The 19,063-nt window shown below is 36.8% G+C and overlaps 2 protein-coding genes across 2 annotated transcripts in view; one reads left to right on the top strand and one right to left on the bottom strand.

The window, feature by feature from the left end:
* Positions 1-78: 78 nt before the first annotated feature.
* Positions 79-2,431, top strand: LOC311077744 (uncharacterized protein). Its single transcript, XM_084106368.1, has 5 exons — positions 79-315; positions 1,095-1,142; positions 1,241-1,354; positions 1,473-1,513; positions 2,080-2,431. Exons 1-5 carry the CDS (start codon positions 90-92, stop codon positions 2,335-2,337), a joined length of 687 nt encoding a protein of 228 aa, XP_083962494.1. The 5' UTR covers positions 79-89; the 3' UTR covers positions 2,338-2,431.
* A 4,044-nt stretch (positions 2,432-6,475) lies between these two features.
* The window catches only part of LOC311077688 (B-cell receptor CD22-like), a 271,893-nt gene continuing 259,305 nt past the window's right edge, over positions 6,476-19,063 (bottom strand). Inside the window, exons 11-12 of the mRNA XM_084106273.1 lie at positions 6,947-7,012; positions 6,476-6,731 (exon numbers count right to left, since the gene is read on the bottom strand). Of these exons, the coding sequence (XP_083962399.1) occupies positions 6,705-6,731; positions 6,947-7,012 (93 nt within the window). The 3' untranslated portion in view covers positions 6,476-6,704. The remainder of the gene's footprint in view (positions 6,732-6,946; positions 7,013-19,063) is intronic.

Here is a 19,063-nt window from a genome sequence, read left to right as displayed (position 1 = left end):
TTACCGTCACTGGATCTGTGGGAAGCAACATCTCAGTCTCCTGCAGATACCCTGAAACATACGAGAATAACAGCAAGTTCTTCTGTCAGATGAGCGGCTGGTTTTCTCCGAGAGATCCTCAGTGTGTTCACACGACTCATCGAGACACGAGGTCTGAACGAGGGAGACTGGCTCTTCTGGACGACACCAGCGCTCATGTTCTCACGGCTCTCGTCTCTAGACTGGCTCCAGAAGACTCGGGGAAGTACTGGTGTGGTGTAGATATCGATCTCCTGCCTGACTTTACCTCTGAGATCTGGATAACAGTCAGCAAAGGTGAGATTCACAACAGCTGAAGACTATCCGTCCTAATGAATATCCTTAATATATATGAGCATAAGGTACCCATAAGGTAATGATCTTTGCAACGGAAGTGAATCAGTCAAAACTAACTTTAGCTGGACAATAACTTTATTCTAGAGCTGCTGCAAAGCCAAACAATCTCTGTTATTGTAATCTCCTAGTATCACTGTAAAGCTGCTTTGAAACAATCTATATTGTTAAAAGTGCTATATAAATGAAGGCAACTTGACTTAAACATCTTCATTTGTCTAAACATCAAACGTTTAACCGTTGTGGAAAAAATAAAAATAATCAAGCTCCATGTACAACTATTTCAAAAAGCCCTTATTTCACTGTGCCTGTGGTTTTTAAGAGCTCATGCAAATTGACCCATGAAGACATTGAATATACAGATTCATCACACAGACTGTGACATCTAATATCTTGATGACAAAAAAAAACATCCATTTATTGTATATTTGTCATCAACCCGATCGATTATTAATGCGATCTCGATCTGTTCGGCATCATTTGCACTGAGAAACACGACCGTTCAACAGTTACAGGGATTGTTGAGGTGCCACTGAGACTCAGACTGGTTTCAGATGGGATGTGATATAGCGTCATCTTCCTCTTACACGTCTCATAATGAGTCACTGTGAGAACTGAATTCACTCAAATGTGTGGTGAATGAATGCCAGCTGAGGTTTCGATACAGATGATGAACTATTAGATGATGAACTATAGTCCTTTCGCTTTTGTTTTCTGTGCAGGGGATCCACAAGAACAAACCACAGACCTGTTCCCGGAAGAAGCTGGCGGTGAGGTTACAAAACAAACACACACACACATACACACACACTCACACACATGTGGTTTTGCTTTTTTCAGTCAACTCATTGTGGGTTTGCATCAACAGAGTCTTACTCCAGGTTCATGATGATTGTGGCTTTGATGTGTGTTTGCGCTCTGCTTTTCGTGTTTCTGTTTGGTCTGTTTCAAGTCCTGAAACACAGCAGTCACAGTAACTCAGGTGAGACTACAGCACTAACAGAACATGTCTTTTTCTTCAAAACATCTTCTGTTGAGGTTCTGAAAGAGTCCCTGCATATTTCAATAAATTGATAATTACATATTTATGTTCTTATCAGGTTCTGCTCCTCACCAAAGGACAATATCAAACCCAGTTCAGGTGACGACAGCAAATCTCATTCATAATTAATGACGTTGTTTTAACATCAGTGTTATTTTAGAATCATTGAGACACTATTATTATACACATCATGGCCATATTCCAGGATGACAATATCAAGATTCATCTCTGGATGGAAATAACTGTTGTGATGTTTTTGGTCAGGATCTTGTATTGTCAATGCAAGAGTCCAGCACTCTTTAAAGTCTCCTCCAGCACATCCTAAAAGACTTTCAGTGAGTTTAAACTCTGGACTCAGAGGAGCCGATTCATGTGTGGAAATGATTCTTCATGCCCCTCCAAACCATTCCTTCACAATTTGAGCCTGATGAATCTTGACATTGTCATTCTGGAATATGGCCATTATGTGTCTTCCTTCATGATTGTTTAAGTAATGAAAACCACACACTCCATCAGTTAGGGTTAGAAGAACTGTTGCCAAACATATAAAATGCTAGAAACATAATAATCATAATAATCCAATCATAGACTCTTAAGAAGACAGTGTATATTTTTAGCCGTCATCTGCTTATGATTTATAACTTATATTTATTTATTTTATATAGGATGACTACCAGAGAATAAGGCTTCCAGACTCATCCAAAGCTCAACGTGATAAAGAGGAATTTTACAGACCCATAAACCTGGATTACACAAACACAGAAGCGGTCGACACACACTCCTACTACACAGATGTTGTTTCAGCACAAACACAAGATCAGATCTACACAGAACTGAACGCCAGTAGACGGAGTCACGTGTATCAGAGTTTAACAGCGGATTCTGCTCAAGAAGAGGCGATCTATCACACTATTGATCACTGAATCCTCATCAACAGCCTCATCAAAACCCTAGATTCCTCTGACAGCTACGATAATCCACACTGTAAAAATGAATACTCTATATTTACTCAATAAAATTGTGGCAACAGATTACAAGCAATATTATTAATTAAATTGAACAAATTAGAATTGAGTAATAATTAATCAAATTAATTCATTAAAAGTTAACCATTTAAAATGAGTAAAATTTACTTTTTTTTAAACAAAAATATTGAAATAACAGACAGACGTCAAAGATGAATTAAGAACTCTTTATTTTTTATTGGCAACATTGAAGACACCTGATGTTAACAAGCAGAATCACCGAAGGAGAAAACCGTAAATTGTAAGTCACCATTATGGTGATCAGTGTTTGTTTTAGTTGGGCTCTTGACCTTAAATCAATAACTTTAGATTGTGTTTGGCTGCTGTACCTAAGTTATAACAGCCAGATGAACAATGAGAAAAGGTGATCTGATGGTGTTGGTTGTGTTTTAACAATCATTATTACACAATCATTTGACCTGAATCTCTGGACTCATATAGTTAAAAATATGATCCTGTACAGGGACAGAGCTGCTATAATTAATTATCTAATATATCTAAAATACAAAAAAAAAAAAAAAATTTAATTTAGTTTCTAAACACACAGACATCAAGAATCAGCCTGTGAATCTCAACAATGGTGACATTTATAAAGCATGTTGCAGTGCATTCTGGGTTCCACCAATCACAACTCTTTCATAGCTCCCATCATGCATTGCTGCATGAATAAATAATGAGCTTATGATCAGAGGTGATCTGTTTGTCACCATTGCTGAGATTCATACACTAAATCTTGATGCCTGTGTGTGCCTATATAACAAACAAGTTTTTTTATTATTTTTTTTATTTGATCATTTGGATTTCATTGAAAAGGCTAAACATATTATGCTGTACAAGGACAGTGCTGCTATAATTAATAAAATAAACACAACTCAGACATAGGGCTCTATATGAGTTCAGGTGAAATAATGATTGTTAAAACACAACCATCACCATCAGATCACCTTTTCTCATTGTTCATCTGGCTGTTATAACTCAGGTACAGCAGCCAAACAAAATCTAAAGTTAATGATTTACGGTCAAGAGCCCAACTAAAGTAAACACTGATCACCATAACGGCGACTTGCAATTTACGGTTTTCTCCTTCGGTGATTCTGATTGTTAACATTAGGTGTCTTCAATGTTGCCAATAAAAAATAAAGAGTTCTTAATTCATCTTTGACGTCTGTCTGTTATTTCAATATTTTTGTTTAAAAAAAAAGTAAATTTTACTAATTTTAAATGGTTAACTTTTAAGGAATTAATTTGATTAATTATTACTCAATTCTAATTTGTTCAATTTAATTAATAATATTGCTTGTAATCTGTTGCCACAATTTTATTGAGTAAATATAGCGTATTCATTTTTACAGTGCAACCTCTGTCAGCATCACAAGTTTTTGTGTTGTTTTCACTAAATAATATAAAAAATATTAATAATTAATTGATACAGCTTTTTGTTAAAGGTACAGTATGTAGTTTTCCGCCGCTAGGAGTCGCTAACCTCTTCAAAACAATAACAAAGGCGTAGATTGATGACGCAGTGAATGAGCGTGGAATCAGGGAACTTGTCGTCATGCCGATGGATCTAATAATGTTTATTGGGAAATGTTTATGGATGAGTAGGGCTTGATTGCTAATGAGAGACAGATATCAGCGACACACGCGAGTCCTGGGGATATAAAGGAATGAGGACATTTAATTCTACCGAACTACCTGCAATTTCTGAATTACTACTCACACAGGTCAGTTTATTAGACGAAACTTGTGAGGTAACACAGCGCTGTTTCACTTGGTCTAACAGTTACACTATCATACTAAACTGTATTTGAGTGTGTTGAAAGTTATAATGTTATTATATGTGTTAGTTGGTTGGCTGTATGAGACTAGCAGTAAGCTAGATCAACATTAGAATATCATACTGATCATATTCTAACGTTTCATCATGTTGAGCTATATAACATTGATTTGTTTTATGTACATTTGCTCACCTGTCTAATAAAGCACATTCTAGAGCGGCGTCTCAAATAGAAGTGTGTCACGAAGCTCTCTGCATCTTGAAAACGTCACACCAATATTTTATTTCTCCTTTTGTCCCAAAGTCTGCTTGCCATGGTCCACAATGTTTGAACAAAACAACAACAGCGTGTTGCTAGACATTATGAGTTGTCCACGTCTGTCGCCATGGTTACTATGGCAGTACAAGCGGAAACCAGGGATATTACGTCATTGACAGGCGACAAGTGACGGGCAGTATTTAAAATTGTGAATTTCTCTGGATTTACAAATTCTTGGAAACATTTAGGATATTGTAAGTACACAACTGAACAAATACATAATCTGTTCCAGTGTTTTTTTTTTCCGGATATCTTAATTCAAAAATCTTACATATTGTACTTTTAAAGGTGTACTGTGTAATTTTTAGCGGCATCTAGTGGTGAGGGTGCAAATTGCAACCAAAATAAGTTACGGTGGCCAACAGGAAAATATGTTGTCTTCTGAGACAGTAGAGAGTAGCCAGTTAAGGTTTCTTAACAAAGATTCATTAAGAAATTATGTTTACTTAATTATTCAGTAAATCGATATGTTATTGCTACTTATTCATCATTGTGTCAGTGTTTAATTTGCTGACCTTAGCTAGCTTTTTTGCACGAAGAACAACATATTGACAAAACGCTTTGTAGTAGTTTGTCCGTATAGGGCCACTGTAGGAACATGTCTACACAAAATGTCTATTTCAATGTAAAAAGACCTGCGGTGTGTGTAGATAGAAATGGCTCATTCTAAGGTAATAAAAATATAACGACTAACCTGTACAGTCATCTTAATCTATAAACTGTTGTAAAGGTGCTTGTGTGTGAACTGTATGAGGATGCCGACAGAGCCAGAACATGCTGCATGGAGATGGTTAGTTGCAGGTATGGTTTAGTTTACAGTTATAATGTGGGACTGCTGCTTCTCACACAGGGCGGGATCTAGTGCAGATCGTCACCAGTGTCGTGGGCGAGTTTCCCTAGTCTTATGTAGGAGTAGAGGGAAATCTGAAACAGCTTGTTCTGAGAGATTGATAATGATATGTGGGGATTATAACAAAGTATTGGGTGGATTTTTACCATTAGGCTGTTTTTTTACACACACTGTGGACACACATCTGTGATCTTGTACTCTGTTACATGTTGGGGAGGGGGACTATTGGAAAAGGAGAAGAATAAATAATCTTATAAAGAAGGCAGGTTCTGTTGTAGGGATTGTGTTACCCAACTTGGAGGAGAATTATTTTTATGATGAATCATGATTGTCATCCCCTTAATGAAAGTTTGAGCTCTTGTGAGTACTCACAGCTCAAGATTAATTCATCCCCGATGTTACAAGGAGCGTTTTAGGAAGTCTTTTTTTCCAAACGCAATTAGATTGTATCAGGATTTTCAGTGCAGTATTATGTTGTATTTGTATGCTTAAGTTTTGGTTTATATCGTATTTGTATCTTAGACATGTCAACATCTTACACATTACTGAATAAACCCACAGGATTTTCAGTCAGGAGAAGGGATGAGGAGGGGTCAGAAAGATCAATGTCAAAACTAGAAGCATCAGCTTCGTGTCTGGGATTTGTCTTGTCCCGTCGGATCCAGTGCCGATGGTTTCTATTGTCTTCAGTTGTGTTTCGCTGCTCGCGTCACATGTAGACACGGTGACATTGAAACTATTGCAGGTGTTTCTCGTTGCAGGTGTTTCAGTTGCAAATCTTTCAATCTTCATAATTTTTTGTGAAATTATATGGTTGTCTGAGGTGGGGGCACAAGATTTTTTTTTTAAGGGTTAAAGGGGGCAAAACCAAACAAAATTGAGAACCACTGTTTTAGCGTCAAATTATCAGAATTTCATTTGACATTGTATGACGTAACGGAGCCTCGTTTGCTGAAATCACGTGACTTGGCCAGTTTTGATATGCACTTTAAAACACAGATTTGAAACAGAATATTGATATATGAATATTCTGAATATTCATACCTTTTTATCATTTAATGTTTTATTTGAAAAGGAAAAAAGAGAAAAATCTGTCACATGGACCCTTTAATACACAGATAAAATGTATAAAATATTACATAAACAACTCTAAACTTGTTAATTAATTACACTTTGACTGTTTAATTATGTCACATGAATATAATCCATTACTTTCTGCAGAATGGAAACTCTGAAGATGCGTTTCATTTTTCATCAGTAGTTGTGATGTGGGCCTGTCCAGCGATGGGACAAAAGCTGAGTAAAGTTTAGCTTGTGCTTCATCTTACTGTGGCGTCTTGCTGTGGCTACAACAGAAATAAGACACACATTTACATAAATCAACACTACAAATGGTACAAATAATCTGAGAAAAAATATATATTTCTGTCAGTGAATCGACTCATATAGTCCATCTTGTAACATAAAGAAAAGACTGTTTAGTATCTATTGACTAGTTGATTGACTACTGAGGACATTTTCTTTCTTTATTGATGATATTGAGAAGACCTGAGGATCTCACACTTATGGGCAGATTCTCATATTCAGAAGAGCCCGACTGGTGAACAGCAGGTCTGGGATGGACAGTCTATGGGAAAAAAACACATTGATTATTGATAATCTGACTTTTGGCTCTTTTGCACATGTAGTTTTTGATATTTCTCTTACTGGGAGTGTGTTGTACAGGTCAGATGATCTGGCCTCGAGGTCAAGACCTGTATATGTGCCTTCACTGGGATCAGTTCTGGGATCGCTCTACAGGGAAACAGAGAGAAGGGTAAAACTTTATAATAACTGCATGCTATTAATCATTAGTTAAGCGTTACTAAACAGTTAATTCATCATTTATAAAGCATTAATAGACATTAATAAGCAGTTTAAAAATACAGCTATAAATGTTTTGTTTTTTTCTTGATTCATAAGCATATCTATAATGTGTTTAATAATTGTATTTTCATTCTTTATTAATGATCAATTTATCATTTCTAAATGAAGTATACCATTATTTACAAACAGTGTTGTCACTGATTAAAAAGATCACTTATGGCGCTTTTCCACTGCATGGTACGGTACGGCTCGGTTCGGTACGGCTCACTTATGGCGCATTTCCACTGCATGGTACGGTACGGTACGGCTCGCTTTAAATGGTACCACCTCTGTTGAGGTTCCAAGCGTACCGTACCGATACTAAAATGTGACGTGAAAACACTGCAGATCACTGATTGGTCAGACAGAATCATCACTACCAGCGTCATTGTATTTACGACACGAGACACTAAACCCACTAGATTTAAATAGCCAGTAGACAACAGCCAGTTTTAAAAGTATTTGCTTAAAAAAAAAAGAGTATAAACTTCAAAAAAAAGAAATGGCTGAATCGTGGTCAGTGGACGAGGTGCAGACGTTCCTCTCGTTGGTTGCCGAGGAGTGGATGGGGAAACACGGAATGAAAAATTCGCAATTTATATGATGATGTCATGGTAGTAGAGATGGCAACTATAACGATCAGTCCCACCCACTTTGAAGTGGTACTAACTGCAGTGGAAAAGCAACCGAGCTAAAGCGAACCGAACCGTGCCGTACCGAGTCGAGTCGTACCACACAGTGGAAAAGCGAAGCGAGCCGAACCGTTCCGCGCTGAGTCGAACCGTACCGAGCCGAACCGAGCCGTACCATGCAGTGGAAAAGCGCCATTAGAAAGTGTAAGTAAATGTAACAAATGCAGTTATAAAGCATTTAGTAGTGGTCAGTGAACTATTTTTATGAGCTCATCTAAAGTGAGGACTATTCACACCTTGTAAAGCATTTACAAAGGAGATTTAAAGGCTCATTGATCTTCTAAACAGAAAAATAAAATAAACACAACACAGTGATACAGAACATAAAAAATATTTAACAGCCTTTAAATCTCCTTTATAAATGCTTTACAAGGCATAACTAGTCCTCACTTTAGATGAGCTCACAAAAATAATTCACTGACCACTACTAAATTCTTTATAACTACCTGAATTAATCATTAATTACAGTAGAAATACATGTAAAGCATTTATTAACACACTAAGTAACTATTACTATATGTCTGAATAATAATATGTATTTAAACAGTTTATTAATCATTTACTTACACTTTCTAAGTGATCTTATGAACCACTGACAACTCCTAAATAACCGGTTTGTAAATAATGGTATACTTCATTTAGAAATGATAAATTGGTCATTAATAAAGTATGAAAATACAATTATTAAACACATTATAGATATGCTTATAAATCAAGAATAAAGCATTTATAGCTGTATTTATAAACTGCTTATTAATGTCTATTAATGCTTTATAAATGATGAATTAACTGTTTAGTAATGCTTAACTAATGATTAATAGAATCTAATGACTCCAGAATCTTTACTCATAAAACAATGTACAATCCACAGCCAAATCCCCAGTGTTAAATTAACACTGCTCAGAGTTTATATGATCCACATTTAAAGAGTGTTATAAGTAAAGTTAATGTGAATAATGTGATAAGTGAATAACTGAGTGATGATTGAGCATTATTGAAGACACCTGATGTTAACAATCAGAATCACTGAAGGAGAAAAACGTATTTTCACCATTATGGTGATCAGTGTTTGCTTTAGTTGGGCTCTTGACCCTTAAATCATTAACTTTAGATTTTGTTTGGCTGCTGTACCTGAGTTATAACAGCCAGATGAACAAAGAGAAAAGGTGATCTGATGGTGATGGTTGTGATTTTACATAATTATTATTTCACAATCATTTGACCTGAATCAATGAACTCATATAGAGCCTGATTTCTGAGTTAGGTTTACTTTATTAATTATAGCAGCTCTGTCCTTGTACAGCATAATATTTTTATAAACAAATAAATAATGATCTTATGTTCAGAGGTGATCTGTTTGTCACCATTGCTGAGATTCATACGCTAATTCTTGATGTATGTGTGTGCCTCCATTACATTTTTGGTAATTGATTTGATCATTTTGATTTAATTGAAAAGCCTAAAAATGGCATGCTCTACAAGGACAGTGCTGCTATAATCCATAAGGTAAAGTTAACTCAGAAATTATGCTCTCAATGAGTTCAGTGATTCAGGCCAACTAATGATTATGTTAAAACACAACCAACACCATCAGATCACCTTTTCTATTTCTCCATCTGACTGTTATCACTCAGTTACTGTAGGCAAACAAAATCTTAAGTTAAAAATGTAAGGGTCAAGAGCCCAACTAAAGCAAACACCGATCACCATAACGGTGACTTACATTACAGTTTTCTCCTTCAGTGATTCTGCTTGTTAATATCAGGTGTCTTCAATAATGCTCAACCATCATCAATTATTCACTTAATTATCTCATTAACTTTAACACTGCTTCAGTGTTACTTATTACACTATTACCCCGGATTTCCACCAGCTGCGTGTCGGCTCTGTGCTCCGCCGTCCTTCGATACCAGACAGTCTAAAAAAAAACGGTTTGAAATCAGGTCCGGATTTGTTGCGGAACGGCTGCGGCCATGACTGACAGCTGAAGTCATGAGGACCCACGAGATCTCGCAAATTCACGTATGATCGCGCGACATATGTGCTGAATTGCTGCGGAGCTCTCCGGCATCCGGCAAAAATAGAAGCTCTGCGTATCTGCTCCGGAGGGCTGCAGCCGTTCAGCAGTGAAAATACACACATTGACATCAATGGAAACCTATTGACTCCGCCACCGTTCCGGAGCGGATCCGCAGCCATTCAGCAGTTGGTGGAAATTAGGGGTGAGTGTGGACTCATAAACACTGAGCAGTGTTAATTTAACACTGGGGATTTTGCTGTATACATGTACAAATAAGCTGTCATTGATTTATTAGTATCATTTTGTGGTTATTTGGCCATCTTACCTCATACTCGTATATTGCAGATCTAAAGTTTATCCTTTTCTTGTGACTGTCAAAAAGAAACGGAAACAAGCCATTTAATTGTTTTGTGTACAATTCAAAAGTACTTTTGCATTAGTCTAAAAGCAAATTATATTACTCTTTGTTGATATATTTTTACTTACATTGTATACAGTACCATGATGATGATGATGAATGCCTCTGTGATCACTACCCAGACGAGCCAACCAGTTACACGATTATCTGAAAGAGGGAGCATATTATAATTAAACCTATAAACTAAGAATGACACTAATAAATTCTGTGGTGGGTCTAAAGTAGAAAACACAATAAATTTCACATCACAGACAATGTTTAGAGGACTTAATGTCACATTTACTGAACCATCATGATCTCATACATGATTTTTAAAGTCACAGCATCAGAGTATTTCTCTCCATGTTCATTGATGGACTTGCACTTGTATTCTCCACTGTCATCAGAGCTGATCTTTGAGATGCTGTAGATTCTTCCAGATCCTACATTTGTTCCTCCTTTAAACCAGCTGATTTCTGCAGGAGGGTTTGAGTCACTGATGCAGTTCAGAGTCACTGAATCTCCCTCCACTATTACACCAGATGGACTGATGGAGATCACAGCCAAGCAAAATTATGTTCAAAAGACGTCTTTTCAACGTCTTTGTCACAAAAGCGTACGTTGAAAAGACGTCTACTGATGAGCCAGAATGAACGTTTTTATGACGTCTGCACGTCCGATATAGACATTCATGGATCCTCCGTACAAGTGTAGTAGTAGGGAATTTTCCTTTCCCTTTTTTTTTGCGTTCGTTACCCTTATATGGTAATGGGTGGATGAGGTAATTAGGGCCGGTGTATTTAAGTGTGTAGACAGGAAGAAAGCCCTAGTACCGGTGCACAGCAAAATCCCCAGAGTTAAATTAACTCTATTCAGAGAACATTTGGTCCCTCTCTAAAGAGAGTTAAAATAACTCTGAATCAGAGTTAAAGTTAATGAGATACTTAAGTGATTAATTAAGTGATGATTGGAGATTAATGATGAACACCTGGGCCCAGTTTTTCAAAAGTAATCCAGTGGGATTTCGGATCACGGATTGGATCAAATCTTGGAAATGGGTTTTTCAAAAGCAAAAGAGGGATTCTGAACTAAGATCAGATCATGTAATCCGATCTTAAGTTTGATCTGGATCAAACCTGCCCTTTGCGTTTTTCAGAACTTTGAACTCGGTTTGGGATCTATTTGATCCAAAAAAAACAGGATTATCCTGATCCCATCAGAAGGGTGGATTCAGTTGTGATTTTTTGAACCAAATAAAACCAGAGAGTTTTTTTTTTAAGTGAATGATCACAAAATCAATGTCTACTGATGATATATACATTTCTTCATATTTGAAGCATATATGAAGCATGTCACATCTAATGAGATATGGTAAAACAACAAAATCTACAATTTAACATTATAACAAAATAAGGAAAGTAAAATGTTTCTGTTTATTACAGTGTTTCTGTTTCTTAAAATTAAAATAAACAATGGTTATTTGTGGCCACCGGTATTTTGCCAACTGTTGTTCTTTGCTAAGCCAGTAGGCTACACTGTTGGTTCCATTTAAGGCTCTAGTAAACAGGATTTGGTAATCCTGAAATTTGGTAGACGTCTACAGAAGGTCTTATTGAGAATTAACAGAGGTTTAGATGTTGACGATTTATTGAAAATGTATGATCACCATTATGGTGATGAGTGTTTCCTTCAGTTGGGCAGTTTGACTCTTTTTGCAAGTTTATGGTTTTTGTAACAGTTTTTACCAAAACATGTAATTTGTTACAAAGAAAACCAAAAACAAAGATGATCAGGTGAAAGTTTTTAACAACATATAGTAGAAACATGCACTTATCTCATGACCGTCTAAAAGAGATTTATTTGATGTTAATAGATTATATTCACTAACAATACTCTCTAGCCACAGATCGGACATTCTGAATTTAGATTTTTAAAATACATTATAGGGATTTTTTTTTTTTTTAGACAAAGACATCAAGAATCAGCATATGAATCTCAACAATGGTGACATGCTTCATGCTGCAATGCATGCTGGGAGCCACAATAGTATAAAACTCATGGCTCCCAGGATGCATTGCGGCATGAAACATGTCACCATTGATGAGATTCATATGCTGATTCTTGATGTCTGTGTCTTAGAAAAAAAAAAATTCCCCTATTATGTATTTAAAAAATTAAAAATGTCCAATCTGTGGCAAGAGAGTATTGTTAGTGAATATAATTTATTAACATCAAATGACCACTTTTGGACAGTGATGATATAAGTGCATCATTCTACTTTTTGTTGTTGAAAACTAGATCACCTGAACATCTTTGCGTCTGGCATTCTTTGCAACAAATTATGTGTTTTGGTAAAAACTATTACAAAAAAACACAAACTCACAAAAAAGTGAGCTAAGAGTCAAACTGCCCAACTAAAGGAAACACTCATCTCCATTATGGTGACCAACCATTTTCAATAAATCGTCAACATCTAAACCTCTGTTAATTCTCAATACGAACTTCTGTAAACATATGGCAGAAATAAAGTCAATCTGGTCAGTAATAAGTGAAGCTGGTAATGCTGTTTGTGGAGTTGTTTAATCCTCCTTGAGAGATTTAATGTCTTATTTTGTCTTCAGTTGATTTCATCTGTGGCTGGAAGTCAGTTGTAGTTCTTGTGTTTCTCTTTTTTCTGTTCTTGTTTCGCTTTCCTTCAGTGATTCTGCTTGTTGACAGCAGGTGTTCATCATTAATGCCCAATCATCACTTAATTAATCACTTAAGTATCTCATTAACTTTAACTCTGATTCAGAGTTATTTTAACTCTCTGTAGAGAGGGACCAAATGTTCTCTGAGCAGAGTTAATTTAACTCTGGGGATTTTGCTGTGTGTCACGTTAAGGTGGGCATACACTGTGCGATTTTCGTCCGATTTTGAGCCGAATTCTGACTCGTGCGACTCTTTTTTGGGTCGGGCCGATTTTCAGCTTTGTCGTGCGTCGTTTGTCGTGCAGTGTTCGTGCAGTGTACAGGGGGAAACGAGAGGCGATTAACCTCTCCCGACCGGCAATCGGATGGTCGGATGAATTTCTGGCATGTTAGAAATTTTGGTCGCTCCTCGTGACTATATCGCACAGTTGAAGCAGAGCTACGAACCGATTGCCCTAAACTCAGTGTTTTTCCCTCACTGCGCCTGCGCGAAAACAGAAGTTTAACCATTTCATCTGCAGCAAAAAAAAAAAAAAAAAAAAAAACGAAAAGAGGGAGCTCTTTAAGTTCTGTAGGCTAGTTCAAACTAGCTACAAATTACTGTTGCTTACCTCCAGTTTGTGTTGCAAAATGGATTAACCATAACCCACTTCTTCCAAGCCACCTGCGATGTACACTTTGCCTCTTCTATTAATTTGTTAAACAATGTTTTTGAAATAAAGCTGTTTTTAATTTTCATTGATTAATTATTGCAGTGTTCGGACATATTATAGATGGTAATAATTAATTATATGCCTATAATTCATTGTAATCGACCTAAATGTTTTAGACAATTTTCAATGAGGAGGAGTAAGCTTCTACGTAAAATTTTATCATCTTCACAGCGCGTTGGTTATGCGGTGATGCGCTATGAAATTATTACGTGGCAATTTAACAGCCTATCACTTTAATAATAAAAGTATAGCCTAGGCCTTCCCTAATAATAATAATAATATACAATACTAATAATAATTTAATACAGAAATTGGAAATGCTAAATCATCTTGTTATTGATAGCTGATGCTTGTTTATATCTCTGGATACATGATATCGTCTATAGGCGCAACCCGGCACGAGGGTTTATCGCGCTGATTCGCGCATATTTCACACGTATAGTGTGAGCAGTGAAGTCGCAGCTCGACGTTCGGACCGTATAGTGTGAGCACAGAAATCCTGAGCTTTGGCTTTACATCGCATGCGATCTACTCGTTCAGTGTGAGTAGGTACCTTGCTGAAATCGCAGAGACATCGCACAGTGTAGCCTATGCCCGCCTTTAGTCGAGGTAAGTGACGGAAGTTATGCACGCCTTTGTGTGGTTTTAAAAGTGTTTAGTCTTATACCTTTTGAGGTGATGGCTGTAGCCGTCTCGGCAGTGTTCCCTGGGAGTTGCGTCAAGCGCTCATTGAAAGCTTTAAGGTATGTCGGCTATCTCGATGAGTTGTGGTGTGGTATGGTGTTAGTCGAGTTTAATGGGGGTTATTGTGTGTTTTAGCGGAACATTCGCGAGTGCATCCTGACCTCGTGACGTGTGATTCTCGTGTGGTATGAATGATTTAGTGAATGTTTTGTATCCCTTGATTTGAGTAAATCCTTGTCTGATTGTTATGTTTTGTTTTGCAGTCTCTCGCGTACCACGTGATGGTTAACTCTGGTCGCGCTGCTGTTTTTCGTGATTAGGTTATTTTCTTTGTCTTTCGTGAATGGATATTTTTCTCAGCTTCTCATAACTTCATTAGTCTCTGTGTTTTTTTGTTTTTTTTTATGGTTTGGGTTAGTGGCCGTGTGGTGTAAAGTTAAATGTCCATCTAACTCTAATCGTCATCCGTTGAGTACTTTGGGGTCCTCAATACCGACAGGGTAGGACGGGTTATCCGTGCACAAACTGATTTGGTCAATCATCATATTTATGTCTAATGTGATTTGTTGTGATGATTTTGTATTTATACCGCACCCACTAATTTCTCTTGTTTCTTTTTGTTGGTTCGAGTCAAGGCTGAGTGCGCCGAGGGCGAGGCTAGGCACCTGGGTGAAACACATTTGCTGTGAGTTTGGAGCACCAGGGTTTGAGCACCTCTTCCTATTTTGTGGTTGAGAGCACAATTTATTACAGCTAGGTTGCCACCCCTAAGGTAAGCTTTAGTCTTGCAGTTTATTCTTTTTGTTAATTCTTTTTTTTTTTTTTTTTTTTGGTGGGAACGGTATAGTATTTTTCCTTTGTGATGTTGGGTTTGATGTGATTCAGTGTTTGAATCAGGCGGGTCTGGAGGAATGTTCTTTTAACATTGTGATATTCCTAATGTTGTCATAATAAACTTGCCAGTGCTTTATACCATGGTTAAATAATGCCAGTGAAATATTCTTCCTTTTTAAATAAAATTATTCATATGTTTATTGGACGACACGACTCTGTCTTTTCTCTGCACCACCAAACCTGTGTTCCTTTCATATTTCCTTGGGTGCAATTCCCAAGGTGGCGTAGTCAGTACAATCTGGGTTTAGTCATATCGAAAATACCGCTCTGGTTACACAAGGTTAAAAACTAGTTCAAATGTGGTCACTGTGGTCATTTTCAAAGTCATTCAAGGTCTCATTTAGACTATTTATACTGTTTCTGGACCAAAAAAACACTCTCAACATGCATTAAATTAAAATCAGGTGTTATCAGCTCGTTGTTGATGATGACAAAATGAGCATCCTATGTTGTGTTTTTAATTTTGGGTTTATATTTGGCATTTATAGCAAGGGTTTGCTCCCAACTGACAAGATATGAATCCCAACAAACAATGAATCCCATAAAAAAAACAAAAACAAAAAAACATTGGAATCGTAATTGTACTATAAACACACCCATCATGCATTGCAGCATGATGCTTTTTTGTTTTGATTGTCACCGTTGTTGTGATTTATATGCAAAATCTTGATGTCTGTGTGTGACTACATGGTACAATTCTTTACTTCAGATCTGGTTTCTCTCACGATCCACAGATGAGTGAATTACAGATGCTATGTTTTTAACCTTGTACAGAGGATCCATGAAAGTCAATATCGGACGTGCAGAACACGTCAGAAAAAGACGTCATAAAACCTTTAATTCTGGCTCATCAGTGGACGTCTTTTCAATGTACGCTTTTGTGACAAAGATGTTGAAAAGACGTCTTTTGAACATAATTTTGCTTAGGGGGAGGATTCACTGGAGGATCTACAGGTGAAATATTTGAAGTTTAATTTTTAATCTTCAGTTCAAAAGCATGAGACCACGGACTTCATACCTGTCTCAGAATAGCTCAGAAGATAACAACAGATTGTCCTCGTGTAATCTGCATTTGGTGAGTTGCTACTTTTGTGGCTTAAGCTCCTGATTATTGTGAAATGCCTCTGATGTTTGTGAAGATTCATTCATATTATAAATGGCAAATAATATAGATTTTAATAAAAATGCTTGCACTTAATATAAATTATTCACCCTAGCGAAGTGGTGATGGAAAAATAGGTTGTTAACAAAGGTTTGTTATCTAAACATAATGCATTAACTGAACTGTATAATTTTATTATATACTAAATAAAATAGATACTCACACATGACATTGATCTGAACAGCAGGAGAGATGTGAGTGTGTCCGTCTACAGCACAGCTATATCTGCCTGAATCCTCTCTTCTGACTGACTGCAGCAGGAGTTCATTGTTTCTGTCTCTTCTCTCAGTTAATGGCTGTGAGTTTCTGTACCAGATGAATGTTGCTCTGTCAGTCAGAGCGCAGCTGCTTTTACATCTCAGAGTGACTGAATCTCCCTCTGTCACTCTCTCAGGAGACTCCACCTGAAGATCTGAACACAACACACACATTATATCTAGTGCTGCTGTCATACACTGATTATTATTCAACATAATGCACAGAAGAAGAGATAAACCTCATCAAAGTCACCTGTGACAGTAAGAGTTACACCAGATTTACCAATCCATTTTCCATCAGGTTTATTAGTTGTGAATCTGAAATAGTACATGTGTGAATCCTTCAGTGTCACATGACTCAGTCTGACGGTGCAGTTCTGCTGTTTATCTCCCAGATACTGAATCCTCTGACTGTATTCAGGGTCCTCAGACAGATCTGGAGACTCTTCATTATCTTTCACCAGTGTTTTGCTCCAGAACGCTTTCTTGATCTGATGTCCAGTAGGGTATTTATAAGTGCATCTCATTATCACTGTTGAGTCCTTTAGTGCACAGATGTGTGAAGGACTGTAACTCACACTCCAATCAGTAAGATTACTGAAAACTCCTAAAACATACATTAAAGGGATAGTTCAAATAAAAACGATTGTTTCATTACAATCTCTTTTTTTTTTTTTTTTAGAACACATGAAATGCTGACATTGCAAAAACATTAATATAATCATTAGTGATGCACATATTTATATTGTACATTAATTCCAATCAGAATCATTTAAACATTTATCTAAAGTTATTATTCTTTGTAATTTATCTCTGACTGCCTTTATGTTTTACTTTATTTGCATGAATTTTTTTTCCACAAAATTTGTTTGTGAAAGGGGTTTTAACAGGGTGCTGCCGGACTCATGATTGAACAAAAGAAAGACTTTGATGAGTGACTAAAGAACATTAAAATATTCTCCATCAGGAGCGACTCACTGTGAATCATGAGCAGAAACACCAGAGGAAGAGGAGGAGCCATTATCAGTGACGTCACTACAAGAACAATAATACAGAATCACACAGTTGTTCCTAATCCTGGACGATCCCCAGCATTTTAGATGTCTCCTTAATCAAGCACACCTAATTCAGTTCATCAGCTCGTTATTAAAGGCTCCAAGGCCTTAGATGGGTTTGTCAGATAAGAGAGACATCAAAACTGTGCAGTATTGGGGGTCCTCAAGGACCAGGATTGGGACCACAGGGATAACACACACAATGAGCATTATAAAACAATCTTTAGCTTTACAAACATTTCCATAAATAATATTTCACTGAGAATATTTCCAATTGATTAGGTCAGTGGTTTCTACAACAGTATTAATCTGACTATATTCACACAGTAACCAGCGTAACTCTTACCGTGTTCTGGTGAGTCTCTCCAGCCGGCGTTGAACTGATGAATTTCTCGTGGTTAACAGTGTTTATTTTAAAATACTGACACAGACAGAAAATGTTTCTTCCTCTTTCTTGACTCCTGCCCACACAAGCAACTTTAGACAACTTTTCATCATGATCCAATGGCATTTATTGATATCTAAAAAGTCATTAAACCCAAAATGTTTAAGAATATGAAGAAGTTTGTCCACCACTTGTATTTCTCTTCTACAAAGATCTATTAACAAATAGGACGTATTTACAGTTTCACTTGAATTTCCACATTATAAGAGTGAGAGGATGCTCATAAATATATAGAATACAAATAAAAGGTTTTTTTAAAACTTAGTTTTTATAGCCTTTCTTCCTGGAAACATTTTCTGTAGAATTATTTAGCAAGACACTCAAGATAGGAACTTATATTGAGTAAGACTGGATGTCGACACTTTGACAACCGACAGACAAGTTGTACTTTGACATCCTCAAGATAATTTTTGCCTTCAGTTTATTGGCGAAAAGAATAGCGACAGGAAGTGGTGGCCAGTAGAGGTGGGTGGGACAGGAAATGACCTCATCCAGAATCAGTTCGCCCACACATAAGCGCCAGCCCGTAATGAAGAACACATGCACAGCCCAGTGTGTCTCAATGTACGTCATCGCTCAAAATGAATTCTTAGCTAATATTGCTTAATACAAAACCCCCTAAAAGGACATGGAGATTCAAAAGTATGAGATGGGAGGAGAAATAATATTTCAATGCTTTTGCTTTTGCATTTGCTCGCAAGAGTTTCATGCATGAGGAATTCAAATGATTTGAGAAAAAATGCAAAAGCATTGAAATATAATTT

This window comes from Abramis brama (genome assembly GCF_963993115.1).
Source record: "Abramis brama genome assembly, chromosome: 2".
In the NCBI taxonomy this organism is placed as follows: Eukaryota; Metazoa; Chordata; class Actinopteri; order Cypriniformes; family Leuciscidae; genus Abramis; species Abramis brama.
The sequence above is the reverse complement of the archived record's forward strand: the minus strand, read 5'-3'. Positions and strand labels throughout refer to the sequence as shown.

Coding starts and splice junctions, on each gene's coding strand:
- LOC311077744 (XM_084106368.1), top strand. CDS start 90: ATGAGCGGCTGGTTTTCTCCGAGAGATCCTCAGTGTGTTCACACGACT. Junction 1,143..1,240: donor GTTCCCGGAAGAAGCTGGCG/GTGAGGTTACAA, acceptor TTGCATCAACAG/AGTCTTACTCCAGGTTCATG. Junction 1,355..1,472: donor CAGCAGTCACAGTAACTCAG/GTGAGACTACAG, acceptor TGTTCTTATCAG/GTTCTGCTCCTCACCAAAGG.